This window comes from Anolis carolinensis, chromosome 2 (assembly GCF_035594765.1).
Source record: "Anolis carolinensis isolate JA03-04 chromosome 2, rAnoCar3.1.pri, whole genome shotgun sequence".
NCBI classification, from domain to species: domain Eukaryota; kingdom Metazoa; phylum Chordata; class Lepidosauria; order Squamata; family Dactyloidae; genus Anolis; species Anolis carolinensis.
The window spans coordinates 276,056,707-276,078,033 of NC_085842.1; the positions used below are offsets into that span (position 1 = coordinate 276,056,707).

General features: G+C 38.7%; 1 protein-coding gene across 2 annotated transcripts in view; it reads right to left on the reverse strand.

Annotated features, from left to right (window-relative positions):
• The window catches only part of LOC103277627 (uncharacterized), an 81,625-nt gene that overhangs the window by 54,993 nt on the left and 5,305 nt on the right, over positions 1 to 21,327 (reverse strand). For both annotated transcript variants that reach the window (XM_062972237.1, XM_062972236.1), the window contains exons 3-4: positions 1,308 to 1,445; positions 267 to 316 (exon numbers count right to left, since the gene is read on the reverse strand). In XM_062972237.1, the coding sequence (XP_062828307.1) occupies positions 267 to 316; positions 1,308 to 1,445 (188 nt within the window). The remainder of the gene's footprint in view (positions 1 to 266; positions 317 to 1,307; positions 1,446 to 21,327) is intronic.

Sequence of the window (21,327 nt, forward strand, 5' to 3'; positions counted from 1 at the left end):
TCAGGCCATATAGGAGCCCTTTTTGGTTCAAGTATACATATAAATAAGCATATAAACATATAAACATACATATTTTTATACAGAGAGAAGATAGCGGGAGGTGGAATGTGTGGCCAGCCAAGGTCTCCAGGGAGGATAATGCGGACCCCTAGCTTTCCAGTTGCCTACACCTATTATACCACACTTTTTATCATAGAGAAATATCAGATTTAAGAGGCAGCAGAACTATGCTTTTGTAATTTTTTAAATCTAGAAACAATCAGTACCTTAAATCTTCTAATTCATACTTTAGTCTTACATTTTCCTCTTGCAGTTTCTAAAAATAAAACCCACCAACAATAGTGTTAAATATATTGTTAGAACATATAAGTAACAATCTTAATTATCAGCTACGCAAAGAGTGCTCCAACATATACATGCCTTTTTAATAATCTAAAAAAATGTAATAGTGTAAAATATCATAAAACAAATGACTGGCTTGATCTTGAAAGAGCTGGGGGTGGCGACAGCCGAAAGGAGCTCTGGCGTGGGCTGGTCCATGAGGTCACAATGAGTCGGAAGTGACTGAATGAATAAACAACACTATAAAACACAGCATATATGACAGGTGCTGACCATGGAGCTGCCCTGGTGTATCTAGAGATTCCTAGAGAAAACATTTTAATCAAATCTGTGAATATTCAAATCTACAAAAGTCAAATTTGCAAATATGGAATGCCAGCTATATTTTTATCAGAGGAATTTTATTTTATTTTATTTACTTCCTTTCTATCCTGCCTTTCTTCCAATATAGGGACTCAAGGCTGACTCAAGTTAATCACAAAATCTTACTGGAGAACCAAGGGATTCCTAGCGGAGTGTTCTCTCAGGTAAAAAAAGTTGTTTTTATTCATAGTTTTTCATATTTGCAAATGTCCACTGTCCCTAACCCCAGAAATGTGGAGGGCTGACTATATAAGTAAGTAGTAGAAGAAGAAATAATAAAGTACGTACTAAATACATATGCTAAAGGCATCCAGGTTCAGTCCAATTTCAATACAGAATATTGTATATATGGGAGGAGGCAGAATTCATTGGATAAGTAGATATATTTTTAGAATGAATCCATAGGGCTAATCATTTGAGTCATTTAACTGGCAAGTTATGTCTATGTATGCCCCATACACTTGTAATACTAGAATACTAATACATTTTGAAGTATTTAGTAGGAATGTCAATACATACATCCAATCTGATAACTGATTTTTATTATTGATGAAATAATAAACTGATAACATACTGAATCCAAACAAACCAAACTTTTTCACCTTTTGGTCATTCCTGTTCAAAAAAGGAGTTTGAAGTTCATTGATCTGTTTATCTTCTTGAAGCACTGAATTATCTTGACATGCTGAATCCCGAATCAGATGGCTACCTGCAGAATGTTTGGATAAGGGCTTTCCAATCTACAAAAACAAAACCAGGATCATCACTGTTTAAAAAGAACAACAAAGGGGAGCACACTGACACAGGCATCAAGAAATGAAAGATCCTAACAGATAACAAAAAATGGACAATTGAAAAATAATGAATCTGTCTTCATTTTGGTATTCCTGAACTTTCACTTAATTCCCTTCCATGTCTGAGTTAAAAGGAAGGATTATAAAAGTATTGTCAGCTAATGGCTTTCTTTTTCCTTTTCAGCATGACAATTCCCAAAAGATTAATACTACAAATTACTGTTTATAAGCAAAGATATGCATGCCAATCACTCTATAGAAATATAATATTTCTTGCCAAGACAAAAAAGCTAAGCATTCATCTACAGCAATCATGGAAGAAACACCAGCACTTTAAAAAATGGACAGATACATAATAAAGGAAAATACCACAAAATCCAAAATACATACCACAATGATCAAAACATACCCACAGAACTCTCCTTTAGCAGCAAATTTAAAATGAGTTATCTTCCTATCAGCTTTCTTTACTGTCCCGCTTTCACAGTCATACAGTCGTACATTGGAACTGCAACAGCATGGACAATCCTTGGCTTTGGTATTCCATGGTATAACTTTAAAATTCCATATCTTGCCTAGTTTCTTCATAGGTACTCTTCCAAGTCCTAGTCTCCTTCAGATTTCTTCGCCAGTCTCTGTTTTGATGTCTGAGCCAAGATACATGTAATCTTGAACTAGATCAAAATCTTGTGTGCTTTACAGTTATGCAAATCATCTGTGGTCATTATTTTTGTTTTCTTAATTGTTCAGCTGTAAACCAACCTCTGCACTTTCTTCCTTGACTTTCTTCAGTAATGATTCCAAATCTCTTATTTTTTCTGCTAGTAATATGGTGTCATCTTCATATAGTGTATTGTGTTGTTGATGTTACTTTCTTCAGTTTTCATGCCTGCTTCCTCTGAGTCCAATCCTGCTTTACATATGATTAGTTCAGCATACAAGTTAAATTGTATGCTTAACTTGTATGCTGTAATAAAAACCAGTCTTCCTTGACCACCTTGCCAGTTAGAAACCATTCTTTGCACAAGGCTTCACGTATACCACAAACTGATTGTCTTCTGAAATTCTTTGGTGTGCTCCATTATCTAACATATATTTATAATACAATCTGTAGAGCCTCTTTCTCTCTTTTAAATTTTATTTTATTGTTTTATCCCACTCCCACCCTCTGCCCTTTCCCCTTGGATATACACTTTGTATAATAAACTACAGAGATTACATTTGAAATATCAGTCTTAATCTCAATTTTTCCACTCCACATCTTAAAACATTCTCTAAGTAATTCCTAATTGGATCCCACATACTCTTAATTATTATAACATTTTCTGTTTTATCTTTATTGTTCAATTGACAATTTGTTATTTCCACATTTAACATATTAACTATATAATTATACCAATTTGTCAAAGAGTCCATTTTGTTTTATCTTTCCAACCTCTCACTATAACAATTCGAGCACACACTATTAATTTGTCAACCACCCTTTCTTTTTGCACATTATAAACTCCTGGTATTCTTGCATGTAATACATTTGTATTGGCTATTATTATTTGAAGATTTAACATTCTATTAATTTCTCCTTCAATCATTCCCCAGTATGCCTGTACTCTATCACATTCCCATATCATGTGATTATACACATCTCTTTGTTTACAATCGAGCCTCTTCCTCTCTTGAACTCAGCTTGGATATCTGACATTACCATACTCCATGTATGGTAAAAGTCTTTGTTGTAGAATTTTGCCTATGATCTGCTTGTTTGGGAAATTAACACAATGTTCCTTTGGTTACTATAAACCTTGGTATCCCTTTCTTGGAGACTAGAATGTATGGTGGGTATTTCCACTTTGTGGACCAGTTTTGTCTTCCACTTTTATTCATAGGTTTTAATTAAGAATTGGGTGGCTTTTGTGGCTTGAAACAGCAATATTGGCTTGCCATCTGTTACTAGTGATTTATTTCTCCCAAATGCTTCAAGTGTAACTTCCACCTCACTTTCTTAAAATGTGAGTTCATCCTTAAAAGCTTAGTGAATCCGACCCCCTCTCAGCTCTTTTAAAATGAAGATTGTACTGGAAAATCCCTGGGTATCATTTTCTCTAACAATATTAATCTAAATGTGATTCCATTATAATGGTGAGTATAGAAATTCTTACTGCATGACTGACATATTTTTGGTATTTCTAGGTGGTGCATAATCATTGATATGAAGTGGAAACAAAGAGCAATTGTCAAACTCTTGACAAAAGAAGGATGTACTAGGGCCAACACCTACTTTTTTGATGTCAATTTTTGTGGGGGAACAATTTTGACATATGCATGAGTATATACAATAGTTATAACAAGGATTTCTAAATGCATATTTGAAATCTACTACCCAAAGCCAAGGAAGGATGTGCTTGATAAGAACCAAGACATACTAAAGAACATGTCCAAAATATGAAGGATTTCCAAATGTGTCAACATAAAACCTAAATATTTCCCTGCAACAGTAAACCCCAGACCATTTCTCAAACCAAGCAATACGGCCACTTCACTATCCACTTGCCACATTTTATTATTTAGTACAAATCAATGTTAAATTTGATCAATGTCCTAAACGCATAGAGTATTTCAAGAATCTGAAAATAAAGCAGAATTTGAATGAGAAAGGAAAACATTTGTGCTTTTGATAACTGGTACAGCAAGCCCAACAGTTAAATTTTTCTGTGTGTGGTGATATTGCCTACATTTTATAAAGGGTTGCACTAGCTTCCCTTAGCAGAAGCGTAGTAGGTAGTTTTCCGCTGAGGTTTGCATCTATTGTACATTTATGAAAGTGAACACAAATGCCATTGATCCCAGTAGGAAGGCTTGCAGGCATGACACATTCAGTGCGAAACAAAAGTCTCTAATTAGTGAAGAGTTCCGGTCTGACAGAAAAAGGCCTTAACCTTCTGCTGGGAATAATGAGCTAGGCAATGTCTGAAGCACCCAAGTAAGCTTCTGAGAACAAGAATGCCACTGAGAACTGCTTTAAATGTGCTAAAATGACAGACACCAGTGACCGAACAGTGAACCGTAGACTTGGCAAGGAGCAGAAAAATGCCTGTTATTGGAAGGGGTGCTGGGTCTTTTGTTCCCTCTTGTGTGTCTGAACTCAGGACTAAGTCTGATAGGCCACATTATTTGGTAGAGTTATTCAAAACAACACTGCAGAGTTTGCTGGACTACAGATATTGTCTGAAATCTTTGTCTTGTGAGCAGTATTTATAATAGGCAAGCTTGTGGTAATTTTCCTGAACATCATAATGAACTGAATCTTTAACACTTATAAAAAGCTCATTAGTGAAGACAAGACTTTAATAGTAGGGTACCAAAAGAAGCCATTTAAATGACAGGTTATTAAAATTGTTACCAAACAAAAGGTGAAAGCTGCTTATTATTTTTTACTATCCCACAAATTGTTGGGCAAATACATCAAAACATGTAAGTGTTTTCCCATATTAAGAGCTAAAAGCAAATTAGAAGGAAAAAAGCAAGCATTTAACAATCAGCAAGCCACACTAGCGTGCACATTGAAAGCAATGTGGCTCAGTTTCTGTCAAATTAAAAGCAAAATGTCTACCTCAAAGCTGAGAAAAAGCAATAATCAACAGGGGTTATTCTGTTTTTGCTTTTGTTTTTAAGTTCATTAGCAAACACAATGCCACATGATTATTTGACCTTCAAAAACTCAACTGTTGGCAAAATAGCCAAGTCTTAATTGACAAAATGGAAATCCAATAGAATTTTGCTAATAGTGCTATCAGCAGAGTAGCCTTTGCACTGAAATATTACAACCAGAGAATACAGAAAATGTATTTGCCTCCCCATAAGAGCACCCATTCAGCAGCTTGTGAAAAGGTCCTACGCATCTACACTACGCATCTACATCTCTTTCTGCTCCATCCAGAGAACATAACAGTGTTACCAAGATCCAAGCAAGTAGGAAAGGGAGGGGTTGTGCCCAACCATGGTGAATCTCATAGAACTGCATAGTATGGATCTACACAGATTATACAATGCAGTTCAAACTGCATAACATGGCAGTATAGATCCTGCCTAGGTCTACCTCATCAGTGACTCCCATTATGTTAAAGAAGTCTAGATCAGTAAGTTTGGCCACCTTAGTGGAAACCATAAGAAAAATAGAAGCCGACGAAAGAAAAAATATCCCTGGATATAGTCTGAAAAAAAGCCTTCAAATATCTAGAAAGTTCAAATTGCTTTTTTTTAACCCACAGTATAGAAGGTTCAAAATGACTTTTCACTTCATATTTACATATTGTTAGTTCTGCATAAAAGGTTTGCTGAAACATGTTGAGTTGCATTCAGAGTAGCAGTTTGTGGGCTGTGCTGGCCCCATGACCTGTCAAGTTGCTGGTCTGTGGTGAGTTTACTTGGGGTGGGAGGAGGGAGTGGTTATAGTCAATGGACTTAAATATGATTCTCATTTCTATCATACTGATCTAGATGAGCTCAGGATACCAGAATATGCGCAGAATATGCGCAGAATATGCGCAGTTCACAATTGGGTACGTAGGTAAAGGTCTGTAATAAAATTGTCGACATTTAAGAATTTCATAGTTTTTAGGTGCATGGTCAAGGACAATGGCATTGAAATCAAAGTTGAAGATGTTGAAAATGATGAAATGATGTAATGTTGAAAAGTAGGCAAATAAATCAACCATTGAAAGCAGTGGTATATCAACCACAGAAAAGAAACATTTCTCTCAGCATTCACCATGAACAAAGGTTTTATATAAACATGAATCTGATGTCTCTTGTCAGTTTTTCCCCCTCCTGATTAATCCCTTCTGTTCTTGGGTCACATCTTTAAGATTAAAAATCAGTGAGCAAAAGCTGTTTCACTGCTGCTGCTCAATCACATAGTCGTCTCCGACTCTTTGTGACCTCATGGACCAGCCCACACCAGAGCTCCCTGTCGGCCGTCGCCACCCCCAGTTCCTTCAAGGTCAAGCCAGTCACTTCAAGGATACCGTCCATCCATCTCGCCCTTGGTCGCCCTCTCTTCCTTTTTCCTTCCTTTTTCCCAGCATCGTGATCTTTTCCAAGCTTTCCTGTCTTCTCGTGATGTGGCCAAAATACTTCAACTTTGCCTCTAATATACTTCCCTCCAGTGAGCAGCCAGGCATTATTTCCTGGATGATGGACTGTTTGGATCTTCTTGCGATCCAAGGCACTCTCAGGATTTTCCTCCAGCACCAAAGTTCAAAAGCGTCTATCTTCCTTTGTTCAGCCTTCCTTATGGTCCAGCTCTCGCAACCATAAGTTACTATGGGGAATACCATTGCTTTGACTATGCGGACCTTCGTTGCCAGTGTGATATCTCTGCTCTTCACTATTTTATTAAGATTGGTCATTGCTCTCCTCCCAAGAAGTAGACATCTTCTGATTTCCTGGCTGCAGTCTGCATCTGCAGTGATCTTCGCGCCTAGAAATATAAAGTCTGTCACTGCCTCCACGTTTTCTCCTTCTATTTGCCAGGTATCAATAGGTGTAGTTGCCATGATCTTGGTTTTCTTGACATTTAACTGCAACCCAGCTTTTGCACTTTCTTCTTTCACCTTGGTGATAAGGCTCCTCAGCTCCTCCTCACTTTTGGCCATCAGAGTGGTATACCTAAGGTTGTTAATATTTCTTCAAGCAATCTTAACTCCAGCCTTGAAATGGTCAAGCCCCGCACCTCGCATGATGTGTTCTGAGTACAAGTTGAATAGGTAGGGTGAAAGTATGCAGCCCTGCCGTACTCCTTTCCCAATCTTGAACCAGTCTGTTGTTCTGTGATTTGTTCTTACTGTAGCTGCTTGGTCTTTATACAGATTTCTCAGGAGACAGACAAGGTGACTTGGTATCCCCATACCACCAAGAACATGCCATAGTTTATTATGATCCACACAGTCAAAGGCTTTAGAATAGTCAATAAAGCAGAAGTAGATGTTTTTCTGAAACTCCCTGGCTTCCTCCATTATCCAGCGGATATTGGCAAGTTGGTCTCTCGTTCCTCTGCCTTTTCTGAATCCAGCTTGGACATCTGGCAACTCTCGCTCCATGTATTGCTGGAGTCTGCCTTGCAGGATCTTGAGCATTACCTTACTGGCATGGGGAATAAGTGCCACTGTACGGAAGTTTGAGCATTCTTTAGCGTTTCCCTTTTTTGGTATGGGAATATAAATTGATTTTTTCCAATCTGATGGCCAATCTTGTGCTTTCCACATTTGCTGGCATATGGCATGCATCACCTTGACAGCATCACCTTCCAAGATTTTAAATAACTCAGCTGGGATCCCGTCGTCTCCTGCTGCCTTGTTATTAGCAATGCTTCTTAAGGCCCATTCAATCTCACTCCTCAGGATGTCTGGTTCTAATTCACTCACCACACCGTCAAAGCTATCCTCTGTATTATTATCCTTCCTATACAAATCTTCTGTATACTCTCACCACCTTTTCTTGATCTCTTCAGCTTCTGTTAGGTCCCTGCGATCTTTGTTTTTGATCATGCCCATTTTTGCCTGAAATTTGCCTCCGATGTTTCTGATTTTCTGGAAGAGGTCTCTTGTCCTTCCTATTATGTTGTCTTCTTCCACTTCCATGCGTTGCTTGTTTAAAAATAGTTCTTTGTCTCTTCTGGCTAGCCTCTGGAATTGTGCATTTAATTTGGCATATTCCCCCTATTGCTGTTTCCTTTTGCCTTTCGGATAGATGTCCGCCACCTTTGGCTGCAAAGGATGTAGTCAATCTGATTTCGGTGTTGACCATTCATGTATAAAGCCATCTTTTAGGTTGTTGGAAGAGAATGTTTGTTACACACAGAGAGTTTTGCTGGCAAAATTCTATCAGCCTACGTCCTGCTTCGTTTGGTTGTCCCAGACCATGCTTGCCTGTGATCATTTGACTGCCCACCTTAGCATTCCAATCTCCTGTAGTGAGAATAATGTCTCTTTTTGGTGTGTTATCCAGTAGGTGCTGCAGATCCTGATAGAACTTATCTAATTCTGCTTCTTCAGCAGCTGTGGTTGGGGCGTATATTTGGATCACTGTGATGTTAAACGGCTTGCCTTGAACTCGAATTGAGATCATTCTAGTCTACGCCCATCCCAATTAGCACTTCCAAGAATTTGCAGCACTTTATCAGTCACCTTGTGTTTACAATATTTATATGGTGCACCTTACCCAGTCTACTTTTACAACTTCTCTGTTTTAATCCATGTTATTAGTTTTTGTCATTTGTTTTTATTGGGTAATGTTTAAATTTTTATAATTGTGCATGTCTCTTGTCTATTGTTGTGTTTTATATTGCTATTGTTTTTATTCGGGCTTGGCCCCATGTAAGCCGCCCTGAGTCCCCTTTGGGGAGATAGAGGCAGGGTATAAAAATTATTATTATTATTATTATTATTATTATTATTATTATTATTATTATTATTATTATTAGGGTTGTATCCAATCACTGCTTTCGCAACTTTATTATTATGAAGGCTACTCTATTTCTTCTGTGTTCCTCTTGTCCGAGGTAGTAGATCTGGTGGTCATCTTTTGTGAAGTGGCCTATTCCAGTCCATTTCAGTTCACTGACTCCCAGAATGTCTATCTTTAATCTTGACATCTCAACAATAACCACATCCAGTTTGCCCTGGTTCATAGATCTTACATTCCAGGTTCCTACAGTGTGTTGATCTTTAGAACATCGGATTTGTCGTTCACCTTCAGCACCGTCGGCAGTTAGCCTTCCTTTCAGCTTTGAGCTAACTGTGTCATCACATCTGGGGCTAGTTGGATTAGTCCTCTGCTCCTCCCCAGGAGCATTTTGACCATCTTCTAACCTGGGAGTCCTATCTTCCGATGGTATACCGACATTTCTCTGGTTGTACTGATCCATGTAGTTTTCACAGATTTGTAATATTTGTAGGCCACTCTGAGAGGAAGCCAACTTAAAACCACATTTCCTGGATATAACAGGAAACTGATGTAAAGGAACCACAGATAAAGTCACATGTGAAAGAAATGACCTACACTCGTTCTTTTTTTTTAAAGTTAATAAATTCTGAAGGGCAGGCAATGTTGGTATGTTGTAGCAGTAGGAACTAAAAAGTACATTATGGTCCACTAAAGTTTGTTTCTTTAACAGAAACTTTAGTACCAAAGGTAGAAATAAAGTGGAAGTAATAGGGATAGTTTTAAAAAAGAGAAGACAAATATTTCTTCCTTTTTATAAAAGTTGAATTTAGGTCTTAATCATCTTTCAGTGGAATTTTCAAGAATGAAGTATTGCCCTCTAGAGGAAGGTTTTGCAAAACCTGCATTAATCCTGAATAAATCCTAAATACCATAAAACAAAGCACTTGTCAATGTCTCTCAATAGGAAAAAGGACAGTGAATCTTTTTTCTTTCTCTATGGGTTGATTTTGAATACTGCCAGTGGATTGGATATTTTAAGTTTTAGGGTTATTTTCTACCCCAAAACATGAGAATGCAAAACAAGGAAAGTTCCCTATAAATTGAAATATTATTGTGCACAAATTTTCAGCAGCCTCATTGATCAAGGTTTGTCTGTACTTCATAAAGTCTCCAGATGCCCCAAACCTTCAAGGGGGCAACATGCATATTTGGTAGCTATAGGAGACAAATCCAAAAAGGCTACTATGTGGAAATACCTAATAATAAAATAGGTCCTCCAAGGCTTAGCTGGCAACAAAGGATAAATGATGGCAAAGAAAGATACAAAGTACTGGTAGTCTAAACCCTGTTTAAAATACTGGTGTAAATCTCTGACGCTTCAAATATTGACAGTCCCCAAGTTACAAATTGTAAGTTACGTTCTGTAGGTTTCTTTGTAAATTGAATGTGTGTGTCAAAACAGGTACATTTTAAGTGTAACGCCAGACATATGCATGCACACGTGTGCGTGCTTTGGATAGCACAGGGAAAGGTTAACAACGCTGTAGTGTTTGTTTTTCTGTGTGGGCCCCTGTTCTGAAGATTTCACCTCACTTCTGTCCCTCTGACAATTGGATTTTGAAAAAAAAAAGTGGCTTGTTGTAGAAACAAGGATTGATGAGAAAGCGTCAGTTGAGACACCGTTTGTCCCATAACTCTTTCAGGGGTAACTTTCGCTTCCAAGAGGTAGATTTTTCTCACTTCCTGTTGTCTCCCCCTGTTCTTAACTATGAGTCATTTGTAAGTTGGATGTTTTTAACTTGGGGACTGCCTGTATATTACACCTAGGTCACCTGAAAGGCTACATTCTCCCAATCGTAATAAAACCTTGAGGTTTTATTCAGAGGCCCCACTTGAAGTGTTTCTGCCAAATGAAAAGGCATGCAACTACCAGAAAAAGGCTTTTTTCAATGGTGGCACCCTGGTTTCGGAAACAGACTTTCTGAAGAGGTTCAACTAGCACTACCTCTGTGATCTTTCAAGTGCCACAGAAATACCATTCTGTTCTCTTATGTCTAACTTAAGAGGTCCAGTTAACAAGAACCAGGTATTAAAACCTGTGCTACAATTGAGTTTCAGGTTTAATAGCTGTTACTGTTTTATATTGTATTTCATTGTCATATTTGCTTTATGAGTCACTCAGAAATAAATTATGGTACATAATATTAACATATCTAAATTATTACGCAAAATGCCTTTAATAGTACCATTATCACAACCATTTCATTGTATGTGGGTGAAGAAAAAACTCTCGACCTGAAGTATGTGGAACACTATTAGCCAACTCTGTCCTCCCAACTGTCTTTTTTATATAGTACTAGCTGTGGCGTAGTCTGCTGGTTTTAAAAAAAAAGTAATGAGGATGTGGTGGTATTTAATATATTATATACGCTTGTATATATGTACAGTATGCATAAGGTTGTGTTTGAACTGCAACTCATGCCTGGTTAACGCCTACAAACTCAATCAGTACTTAAAGTCTGTTATGTTGGGCAAGTTTGGAGTTCAGTGTGGTCTCTGGTTGTAGAGAAAACTTGAACTCCCACTATGGTGAGTCAGTCATCACAAACCCCTCCAGTAGCGTAGTCCTGTTTTCAGTCTTGTCCTTTATTTTCTGTCCTGGTTTTAGAGTTTTTTTTAATTCTGGGAGCCAGATTTTGTTCATTTTCAATGGATTTCCCTAAGTAGGAAGCAGCCAGGCAAGTGTGGTTTACATACCTGTGGAATAATGTCCAGCATGAGAGAAAGAACTTGTCTGTTGGAGGCAAGACTGAATCATGCAATTTGTCACTTTGATTAGCATTTAATGGCCTTGAAGAACAGCCCTAGCAGCTGGCTCTATCTCTCTCGACCTGCTCTTCTCCACGCGCTGCGCCGGGCTTCCCCATCAACTGTAAACACAGTCGCCTCCCTCAGGGCAAGTGCAGAGAGTAAAGGGAAAATAGGGGCGCATACCATTCGGGCTGAAAAGGGAGGGGAGGAAGTGAAAAATAGATATAGGCCAATCCGGTTTGGCGGGGGGGGGGGGGGTGAATGAAGGACATACCTTGGATGTGTTGTAGCCAAATTTGGTGGTATTTGGTCCAGTGGTTTTGTTGTTAACTCAGTCCTACAAGTCATATATATATATATATATATATATATATGGATGAAGGGTTAACAAAGGATGTGATACTAGTTTTGTTAAGACAGGATGTTCCTCAGGGATTCTTTTTATTTTTTTAAAAAATGTGGCTGGGTTGGCTAGGTATGCTGTGAGTTGCAGCCTATCTGCATCTGGTCATATATTTATTTATTAATATATTATTTATTTATTTATTTCTCTGTAATCCTACATATTGGGATCTCAGACACAAACTTGTCATAAGCCTCCAGGTTATTTCTGACTTATTGTGACTAGTTGTTGCCTTTGTCTTTCTCTGAGGCTGATAAAGTATAATTTGCCAAAGAACTCATACACAGTGTATTTCTATAGATGAGAAAGGATTTGAATCGTCTCCTGAGTTATAGTCCAAGACTCAAACCACTGTGCCCTGCGATCTCTCAAGTGCTTTTAGACTGTGCTAGATCATAGGCTGCACAATTGGTTAGTTTTCATCAAAAAGTGAACATGAATGGCATATTAATAGTGGCCTACCACACAGAGTAAGGGTCCTTAGGTAAATAAGTGCAGTGCTATGACAGAAGAGGTTTTTATTGGTTTCTCTATGTCAGCCAAAATCCTTAAATATGATCCTGGTGACTAAGTTGCAAATGTATTTGTACACAATATTTTATTATAACACTTCTATTACCTAAGCTTATTTATTTATTAGCAGTTCCCCACGTACATGTGAAAGGTTTAATCTTAGCACGTTAAATGAAGAGGTAAATGTATCATGAATAAAATATGCCTAAGTTCACAAAACCAGATTCAATAACATGTTGCAAACACTCCCCAGTTTTAATGTGATTAAATATTAAGCTAACTAAATATTTTTAAACAAACAGAAACAGATTTATATTATTTCTGGATGTCACTTTTAATAACAAGGTTTTAAATCATCATTGGTGTTAATGTCAGATTTCACAGCTTACATAAGTCTAGGCCCATGATCCCTAGCATTTGAATCTATTCAACTCACAGAAAATTAACTGTTCCAGCAGAATCCAGCATCTGGTTGTACTTACAACTTTGCATCTACTTATAAATCCTTACTATTTTGAAAGTCAACAGGAGCCTGATTATGGGGCAATTAATCTATCGTGTCTTCTCATGAATAACTCTCTTGTACTTGCTTCTAACCATGGATATGTTTTTCTCTGCATTTCGCTGGTAGGCAGGGATTTCTTTCTGGGTTCGACCTCTGTAAAAATTAATATGAAGCTGACAATCAGAAATAATACTAACCAAGGGAGAACTGCTATTTTAGGTTATTCTAGTAGTCAAAAAAGCCCATCACTCAAAGACAGAAATGAGGAATGTGCTTTTAAACTCCATCTTCCATCATCCTAATCTACTGTTCTGGCTAAGGATGCTGTCAATTGCAGTCCAAAAGCATCTAGAGGGCCACACATTATTATTTATTAAATTTTTCTATTCCATCCTATATAGTGTGATCTCAGGGCAGCATGCAAGTAAAACATTTCAAGCAGTTCAAAACCCCAATCCTAATTCCTCATTTCGGACATCCAAATACAAAAAAAAAAATCAACATTTATCTCTTGTTCTATCTTGAACATCTGCTACAAGACCTATACTGGTACCAGATGTCCCTATCATTTCCTGCTTATATTAATTTAACTATTTTAATATCATTATACCACTGACCACCATTATACCAGGGCCTCTCAGTTATTATTTGCACTAGCTTGTTGTTGTAAGCTTCAAGTCATTACCAACTTCTTGGCAAGATTAAAGGAAATTTTGTCTTTGCCTTCCCCTGAGACTAAGAGAATGTGACTTTCCCAAGGTCACTCACTTGGTTTCCATGGCTGAGTGTAGACTCAAACTTTGGTTCACTGATACAACTATTATCAGCATACAATTTGCAACATACCGTATATACTTGAGTATAAGCCAACCCAAACATATGCCTAATTTTACCACAAAAAACTGGGATAACTTATTGACTCAAGTATGAGCCAAGGGTGGGAAATGCAGCAGCTACTGGTAAATTTCAAAATAAAAATAGATACTAATAAAATTACATTAATCAAGGCATCAGTAGGTTAAATGTTTTTGAATATTTACTGTATTTCAAAGAAAAACAATAAACTAGCTCTATAAGTGGAAAAGTAGGGACAACAAAAACAATATGGTATCAACAATAAACTTACAATAATAATAATAATAATGATAACTTCATTTGGATCCCATCCTATCTCCCATGGGGACTCAGGCCAGCTGCCAACATAGTAACAGGCAAACATGCAATGCTTATACAAACAATGCAGAGCTAGATTTATTTATTTATTTCAATTATTTATATAATTATAGATACTAATCTCACATATGCATTTACCCCTGAAACGTTTGCAAATCCTCTCTCTCTCTATGTGTGTGTGTGTGTGTGCATTTCCCCTACAATATTTGCAAGCCCTATCTTTCTAGACATGTCTATATATATTTGTGTGTTCATTTCCCCCCTGTAATATTTGCAAGCCCTATATATAGGTAGGTAAGAATATATTCATATCTATCCAGACATCTCTGTTTATATAGAAAATTATATCAATATAGGATTTGCAGAGACTTGCAAACATATGAGGGTAAATTCATATATAAAAAATAATGTATATGTATGTCTATAGATATACAGGTACATGGATCTATATGTATATAGGATTTGCAATATATATTTTTCTTCTTCCTGACTTGCAAGGGCATATGTCCCTTTTCAAAACATTCCCTTAATTAAGAGAGAGGGAGGCTTTGCAAAAGAAAACACACTGATAAGGGAGGGTGTAAAGATGTCATGATCATTGTGTTTTATTCATGATTGCTATGTTTAGGTTGACTGTTTAAGGTTATATATTTCAGCTATTCTTATACAGAAGTTGGGAGCCTCTAAGGCATGGCCAGGAAAAGGGGCGTGGCTTCACCTTGCTGGTGGAAGCCTTAGAATTCAAATTTAGCAGTTGGGCAGTTGGAGTTTGTCGGTTGACCAGAGCAGTTGGTTCTGTTCAGTGGGAAAGGAGTGAGATCGAGAGAAGAGAATGTGGGAGGAAGTTGAGCAGCTAGAGAGTTTTAGCGGAGAAGGGCTAAAATTAAAGTTGCTGAGCTCTTAGTAGGGATAACTAAAGAGCTGAGGCTACATCCCTAAGTCAAGGAAGACTAGGGTTAACCAGTTAAACTCCCCAGTCCAAGTTTGATCGGGTACAGATCAACTAAGTTCAAGAGGGACAGTATTCCCAACTGAAAGAAACAAGTCATATAAAGCTGACACCATACTAAGCTCAGTGAAACTATTGAGAAATCTTGCAACACTTACTGTACAGAAGTAACATCGTTCACCTCAAGATATAACATTCTTGCGACTATCAAGCTTTGTGCCATAAATAAACAAGTTACTGTTTCTTCAAATGTTGCTTATTATTTGAGCAAAGCATCTTTCAAAGGTGGTGGCAGCGACAACATTGAAAAGTGGGATACATAGAGGTAGAAGTTGAATCCTTCGCAATTGGGTGGCAGCGGTGGGATCCAAAAAGATTCCATCCCTGTCATCATACTTCTTTACATTTGGCGGCAGCGGTGGGATACGTGTAACAAAGACTGATTCAGTGCCTGGGATATGTGTGACAAGAACTGATTCAGTGCCTGAAATTCGTTTGGCAAAGGTTAGTTTGGTGCCGGAGATCAGCTTTAGGTAAAAGGGCTGAAGTAAAACTTGTCTGGAAATGGCCACCAGGAAACAGAAAAAGTTGGCAGAGGAGGCGGAAGAGCTTTCCTCCTCAGATTCAGAACAAGTAACCTTGTCTGAAATGTCTCTCAAGTATCAATTAGAGATGAAGAAATTAGAGATTGAGGAGAGAGAGAGAGCCAGGCAAGCTGAATTGGAAATGAAAAAGATGGAGGAAAGAGAGAAGGAGAGAGCCAGACAGGCAGAATTAGAGTTGAAGAGAATGGAAATAGATTTGGAGAAGCAAAGATTGACACACTCTCAACCTCATGCTGATACCCAAGAAGGGGATTTGAGAGCTGAAGCACCTGATGTAATTTTAAAAAGGTTTCCCAGATATAACAAGGAAGATGATATAGAAAAGTTCCTTATATCCTTTGAAAGGTGCTGTAAAGATTTTGAAGTGAGTGAAGACAAATGGATGTTATATCTGAGGCCACAAATTAGTGGAAAGCTTCTAGAAATATATAGTGATATGGCTGAAGACACTCACAGAGATTATAAGATGTTTAAACTGCAGGTACAACAAAAGTTTCAGTTGACGCCTGAATTTTACAGATTAAAGTTCAGAACTTTAAAGAGGGACAGACACCAAAGTTTTGCGCAAGTTGCTTCAAAGCAAGCTCAATACTTTGACAGCTGGGTGAGGATCTGAAGTAGATTCCTTTCTGCAACTTAAGGAACTATTGAAGCTGGAACAGCTCTTTCACCTAGTTCCCTCAGAATACAGATGGCTAATTCAAGACCAAAACCCAAAGACAGCCAACGAAGCTGCAGTTATGATTGACCAGCTAATTACCTTGAAAGAAGGCTTTAGGAAGGAGGAAGAACCAAAAGAGAAAAAACCTCTAAAGCCGACGTTTTACCCTCACTCTCGCACACAGATGCAAAGGGGAGGTTCAGGAGAAAACACCGCCTATAGGAAGCATGAGGCAGTTGCAGGCCAAGCCAAGCCTGAGGAAAAGATAAAATGTTACCATTGTGGAAGGCCAGGGCATCTTAGATATCAATGTAACCTAATCAAGAAAGACAGGTCTACTTTCTTTGTAAATAGAGCTCCAATAGAACAAGAAGTGGAACCTGAAGTTAAGTCTAGAAGCCCTGATGCGAGGCCAAAAGAAAAACAATGTTTATTTATCCTTTCAAGAGAAATCTCTGAAGACTATTTAGAATCTATTGTCATAGATGAGATACACACGCAGGGATGGAGAGACACTGGGTCGGATGTCTGTATTATACGTCCTGAAGTGGTCCCACAGAGATACCAACATCCCTCTTCAGAGATAAATTTAAAGGGGATAGGTCCGTCGATACCAACCCCTGTAGTATCCTTACCCATCAAGTACAAAGGCTGGGAAGGATTATGGGACTTCGCTGTCTGCGCGGATATCCCATACAACTGTTTGATTGGGAATGATTTAAATGGAAAGGTTAGGAATTGGCAGAAAGAAGCTGATAAACATGAAGGCAACATGGAGGTCCACACTCCAAAAGCCAAGTGTTTGACCATCCAAGCTGGCTCAGAGCAACTTCCTGAGTCTAGTTCGAACATCACTGAGTTGGTCAGCGGAATAGAGGGAAAACAAGAGATACTGCGAGAGCAGCTAGCAGATGAAACATTACAACCTCTGTTCTTGCAAGCTCAGAGCGCCACAGGAACAGAAGAAAATAAAACTCCTAAGTTCGTACTTAAGGAGGGAGTTTTGTACAGGAAAAGTACAAGCCATAAGACTTTGAATAAGCCAGTAACACGTACCCAAATAGTGGTACCTGTAAACTACAGGAAACAACTGTTAGATGTGGCCCATGACAATCCACAAGGAGGGCATTTGGGGGTTAGAAAAACCGCCCAAAGAATCAGCAAGAACTTTTTCTGGCCTGGCATGTATCAACATATCAAGGAGTTTTGCAGGTCGTGCGATACTTGCCAAAGCTTTAGCACGGGAAGAGATAAGACCAAAGCACCTTTAGTTCCCATGCCGGTTGTTGGGGAACCCTTTTTCCGAGTAGGGATTGATCTAGTTGGTCCTTTGTATAAGCCCAGTCGGAGAGGATACAAATATATCCTCACAGTAATAGACTATGCAACCAGGTATCCAGATGCAGTGGCTTTGACCAATATTGAAACTTCCACCATAGCCAATGCGCTGTTATCAATTTGGGGAAGGACTGGATTTCCCAGAGAGCTTGTGTCAGACCTGGGGACTCAGTTCACCTCGCGGCTAATGAAGAAGTTATTAGAGATGTGTGGAATTAAACACCTAACGTCCACACCTTATCATCTGCAAACGAATGGCCTAGTAGAAAACCTGAACAAAACACTAGTGAAAATGATCAAGGCCTATAGCCAGCAGAGACCCCACGACTGGGACACCAAGTTGCAGCAGCTGTTATTTGCATATCGATCAGTCCCACAGGACAGCACTGGTTACTCGCCTTTTGAATTGTTATTCGGAAGGAAGGCTCGTGGACCCCTTGATTTGATCAGAGAGCACTGGGAAGCAAGTCCTATGCCAGATCCTGTTCCTGTCGACGACTACATCAAAGATCTTCAGTCAACATTAAAGATGGCTAGGGACATCGCCCAGGAACATCTTATGATGGCCCAGGAGCAACAAAAGATCCGGTACGACGCAACGTCGAGACCCCGAGACTTCAACGTCGGAGATGAGGTCCTGTTTTTAACACCCAACAAGAACAACAAACTACAGATAGACTGGACTGGACCGTGGAGGATCGTCAGGAAGCAGAACCATGTGAACTGTGACATCCTAGATGAACGATTGGGGATTGAGAAACGGGTGCATGTAAACATGATTAAGCCGTATGTAAATAGGTCAGCAAATGTTTACTGTATAGTATCAGAGGAAGATACAGGTCCTTTTTCATTTTGGGAAGGTGATAGGGAGATACATAGGAACTTGGATAAAGTATCCATAAATTCAGACTTATCTCCATCACAACAAAGAGAGGTTAAAGGAATCTTGGCTAAGTATAAAGTCATGTTTTCAGATTTACCCGGGAGAGTGCAGGGAGTGCAACATAAAATATGCACCGGTGACGCCGCACCGATAGCATCCCCTCCCTATAGGGTAACGGGTAAGATAAGCGAATGCATAGAGCAAGAGGTCAGGGAGATATTAGATTTGGATATAATCGTGCCATCTAACAGCCCTTGGGCTTCGCCCATAGTGTTAGTAAAGAAGCCAGACAAAACCGTAAGGTTTTGCATAGATTACCGGCTGTTAAATAAAATCACCCAAAACGACATGTATCCGATGCCCCGTTTGGATGATTTACTAGAAAGGATTGCAAAAGCCAAATTTATAAGTAGTATTGATTTGACTAAGGGGTTCTGGCAAGTGCCTATGGCACCTGAAGACCAGTCCAAAACGGCCTTTAGAACTCAGGGAGGACTCTACGAGTTTGTAGTTTTACCGTTTGGATTAAAAAATAGCCGTGCGACATTTCAGTGGCTGGTAGACAAAGTTCTCTATGGCTTAGGTGAGTTCTGTTTAGCCTACATGGATGACATAGGTATCTATAGTGATTGTTGGGAGGACCATCTTAAGCATCTTGATTTTGTGTTGGGCAGGTTATTAGAATCTGGGTTAACTATTAAAGCTTCTAAATGCACGTTAGGAAACCATACGTCTAAGTATTTGGGACATATTATAGGTGGAGGGTGTATCAGACCTGATCCCACCAAGGTTAAAGATATACACCAATGGCCAATCCCGAAAACGAAAAAACAAATTAGATCATTTCTTGGTTTGGCCGGATATTACCGAAAGTTCATTCCGTCTTTCAGTAATTTGGCTGCCCCATTATCAGACCTTACAAAAAAGAAACACTCAAACCAGGTAATTTGGTCTTCCAAGTGTCAGGAATCCATGGACAATTTTAAAAAGGCCCTTACTTCTGATTCGGTTTTGAAAGCCCCAAATTTTGATAACCCATTTATTTTAACTTGTGACGCTTCAGACACTGGACTAGGAGCAGTCCTAAGTCAAATTGATGAAGATGGAGAGGATAGGCCCATACTATTCCTCAGTAAGAAGTGGCATTCTAATGAGCATAGCATGTCCACAATCGAGAAGGAATGTTACTCGATAATTTGGTCCATAAAGAAACTGAAACCATACTTGTGGGGAAGGAAGTTTACGTTACAAACTGATCACGCACCCCTAAGATGGTTGGATAATGTAAAAAGGACCAATAACAAATTATTGAGATGGAGTTTATCATTACAGGACTTTACATTTGATATTAAACATATAAAAGGCAAATGTAATGTAGTAGCTGATGCTCTATCCAGAGCACCTTGATCGGAAGACTCACAGGTTTGTATTTAGAGTTTAAGGTATGATGTTATGTTTATGTATAGATATGTATTTTGTGTTACTCTCTATTATTTTTGCTTATTCTGGGTTTAGAAAAAGCAAAAATAATTTTTCCGGGTTGGAAGGTATGTAAAGATGTCATGATCATTGTGTTTTATTCGTGATTGCTATGTTTAGGTTGACTGTTTAAGGTTATATATTTCAGCTATTCTTATACAGAAGTTGGGAGCCTCAAGGCATGGCCAGGAAAAGGGGCGTGGCTTCACCTTGCTGGTGGAAGCCTTAGAATTCAAATTTAGCAGTTGGGCAGTTGGAGTTTGTCGGTTGACCAGAGCAGTTGGTTCTGTTCAGTGGGAAAGGAGTGAGATCGAGAGAAGAGATTGTGGGAGGAAGTTGAGCAGCTAGAGAGTTTTAGCGGAGAAGGGCTAAAATTAAAGTTGCTGAGCTCTTAGTAGGGATAACTAAAGAGCTGAGGCTACATCCCTAAGTCAAGGAAGACTAGGGTTAACCAGTTAAACTCCCCAGTCCAAGTTTGATCGGGTACAGATCAACTAAGTTCAAGAGGGACAGTATTCCCAACTGAAAGAAACAAGTCATATAAAGCTGACACCATACTAAGCTCAGTGAAACTATTGAGAAATCTTGCAACACTTACTGTACAGAAGTAACATCGTTCACCTCAAGATATAACATTCTTGCGACTATCAAGCTTTGTGCCATAAATAAACAAGTTACTGTTTCTTCAAATGTTGCTTATTATTTGAGCAAAGCATCTTTCAAAGGTGGTGGCAGCGACAACATTGAAAAGTGGGATACATAGAGGTAGAAGTTGAATCCTTCGCAATTGGGTGGCAGCGGTGGGATCCAAAAAGATTCCATCCCTGTCATCATACTTCTTTACAGAGGGTAAGAGAGAAATACATCATATATTGCAAGCAACAGCCTGCAGGCTCCATTGCTGGCCTTGACCTTGACCCCATTAAAAGCCGAGGGAGGATTTTTCAGCTTAAAAAAAGGGCTGAAACCTCGGCTTATCTTCAAGTATATAGGGTAATTTTCAATGTCCTGTTCTCAACCAGAGCAACTATTTCTCTGATTTAAGAAAGAATGGCAACTCTTACGGAA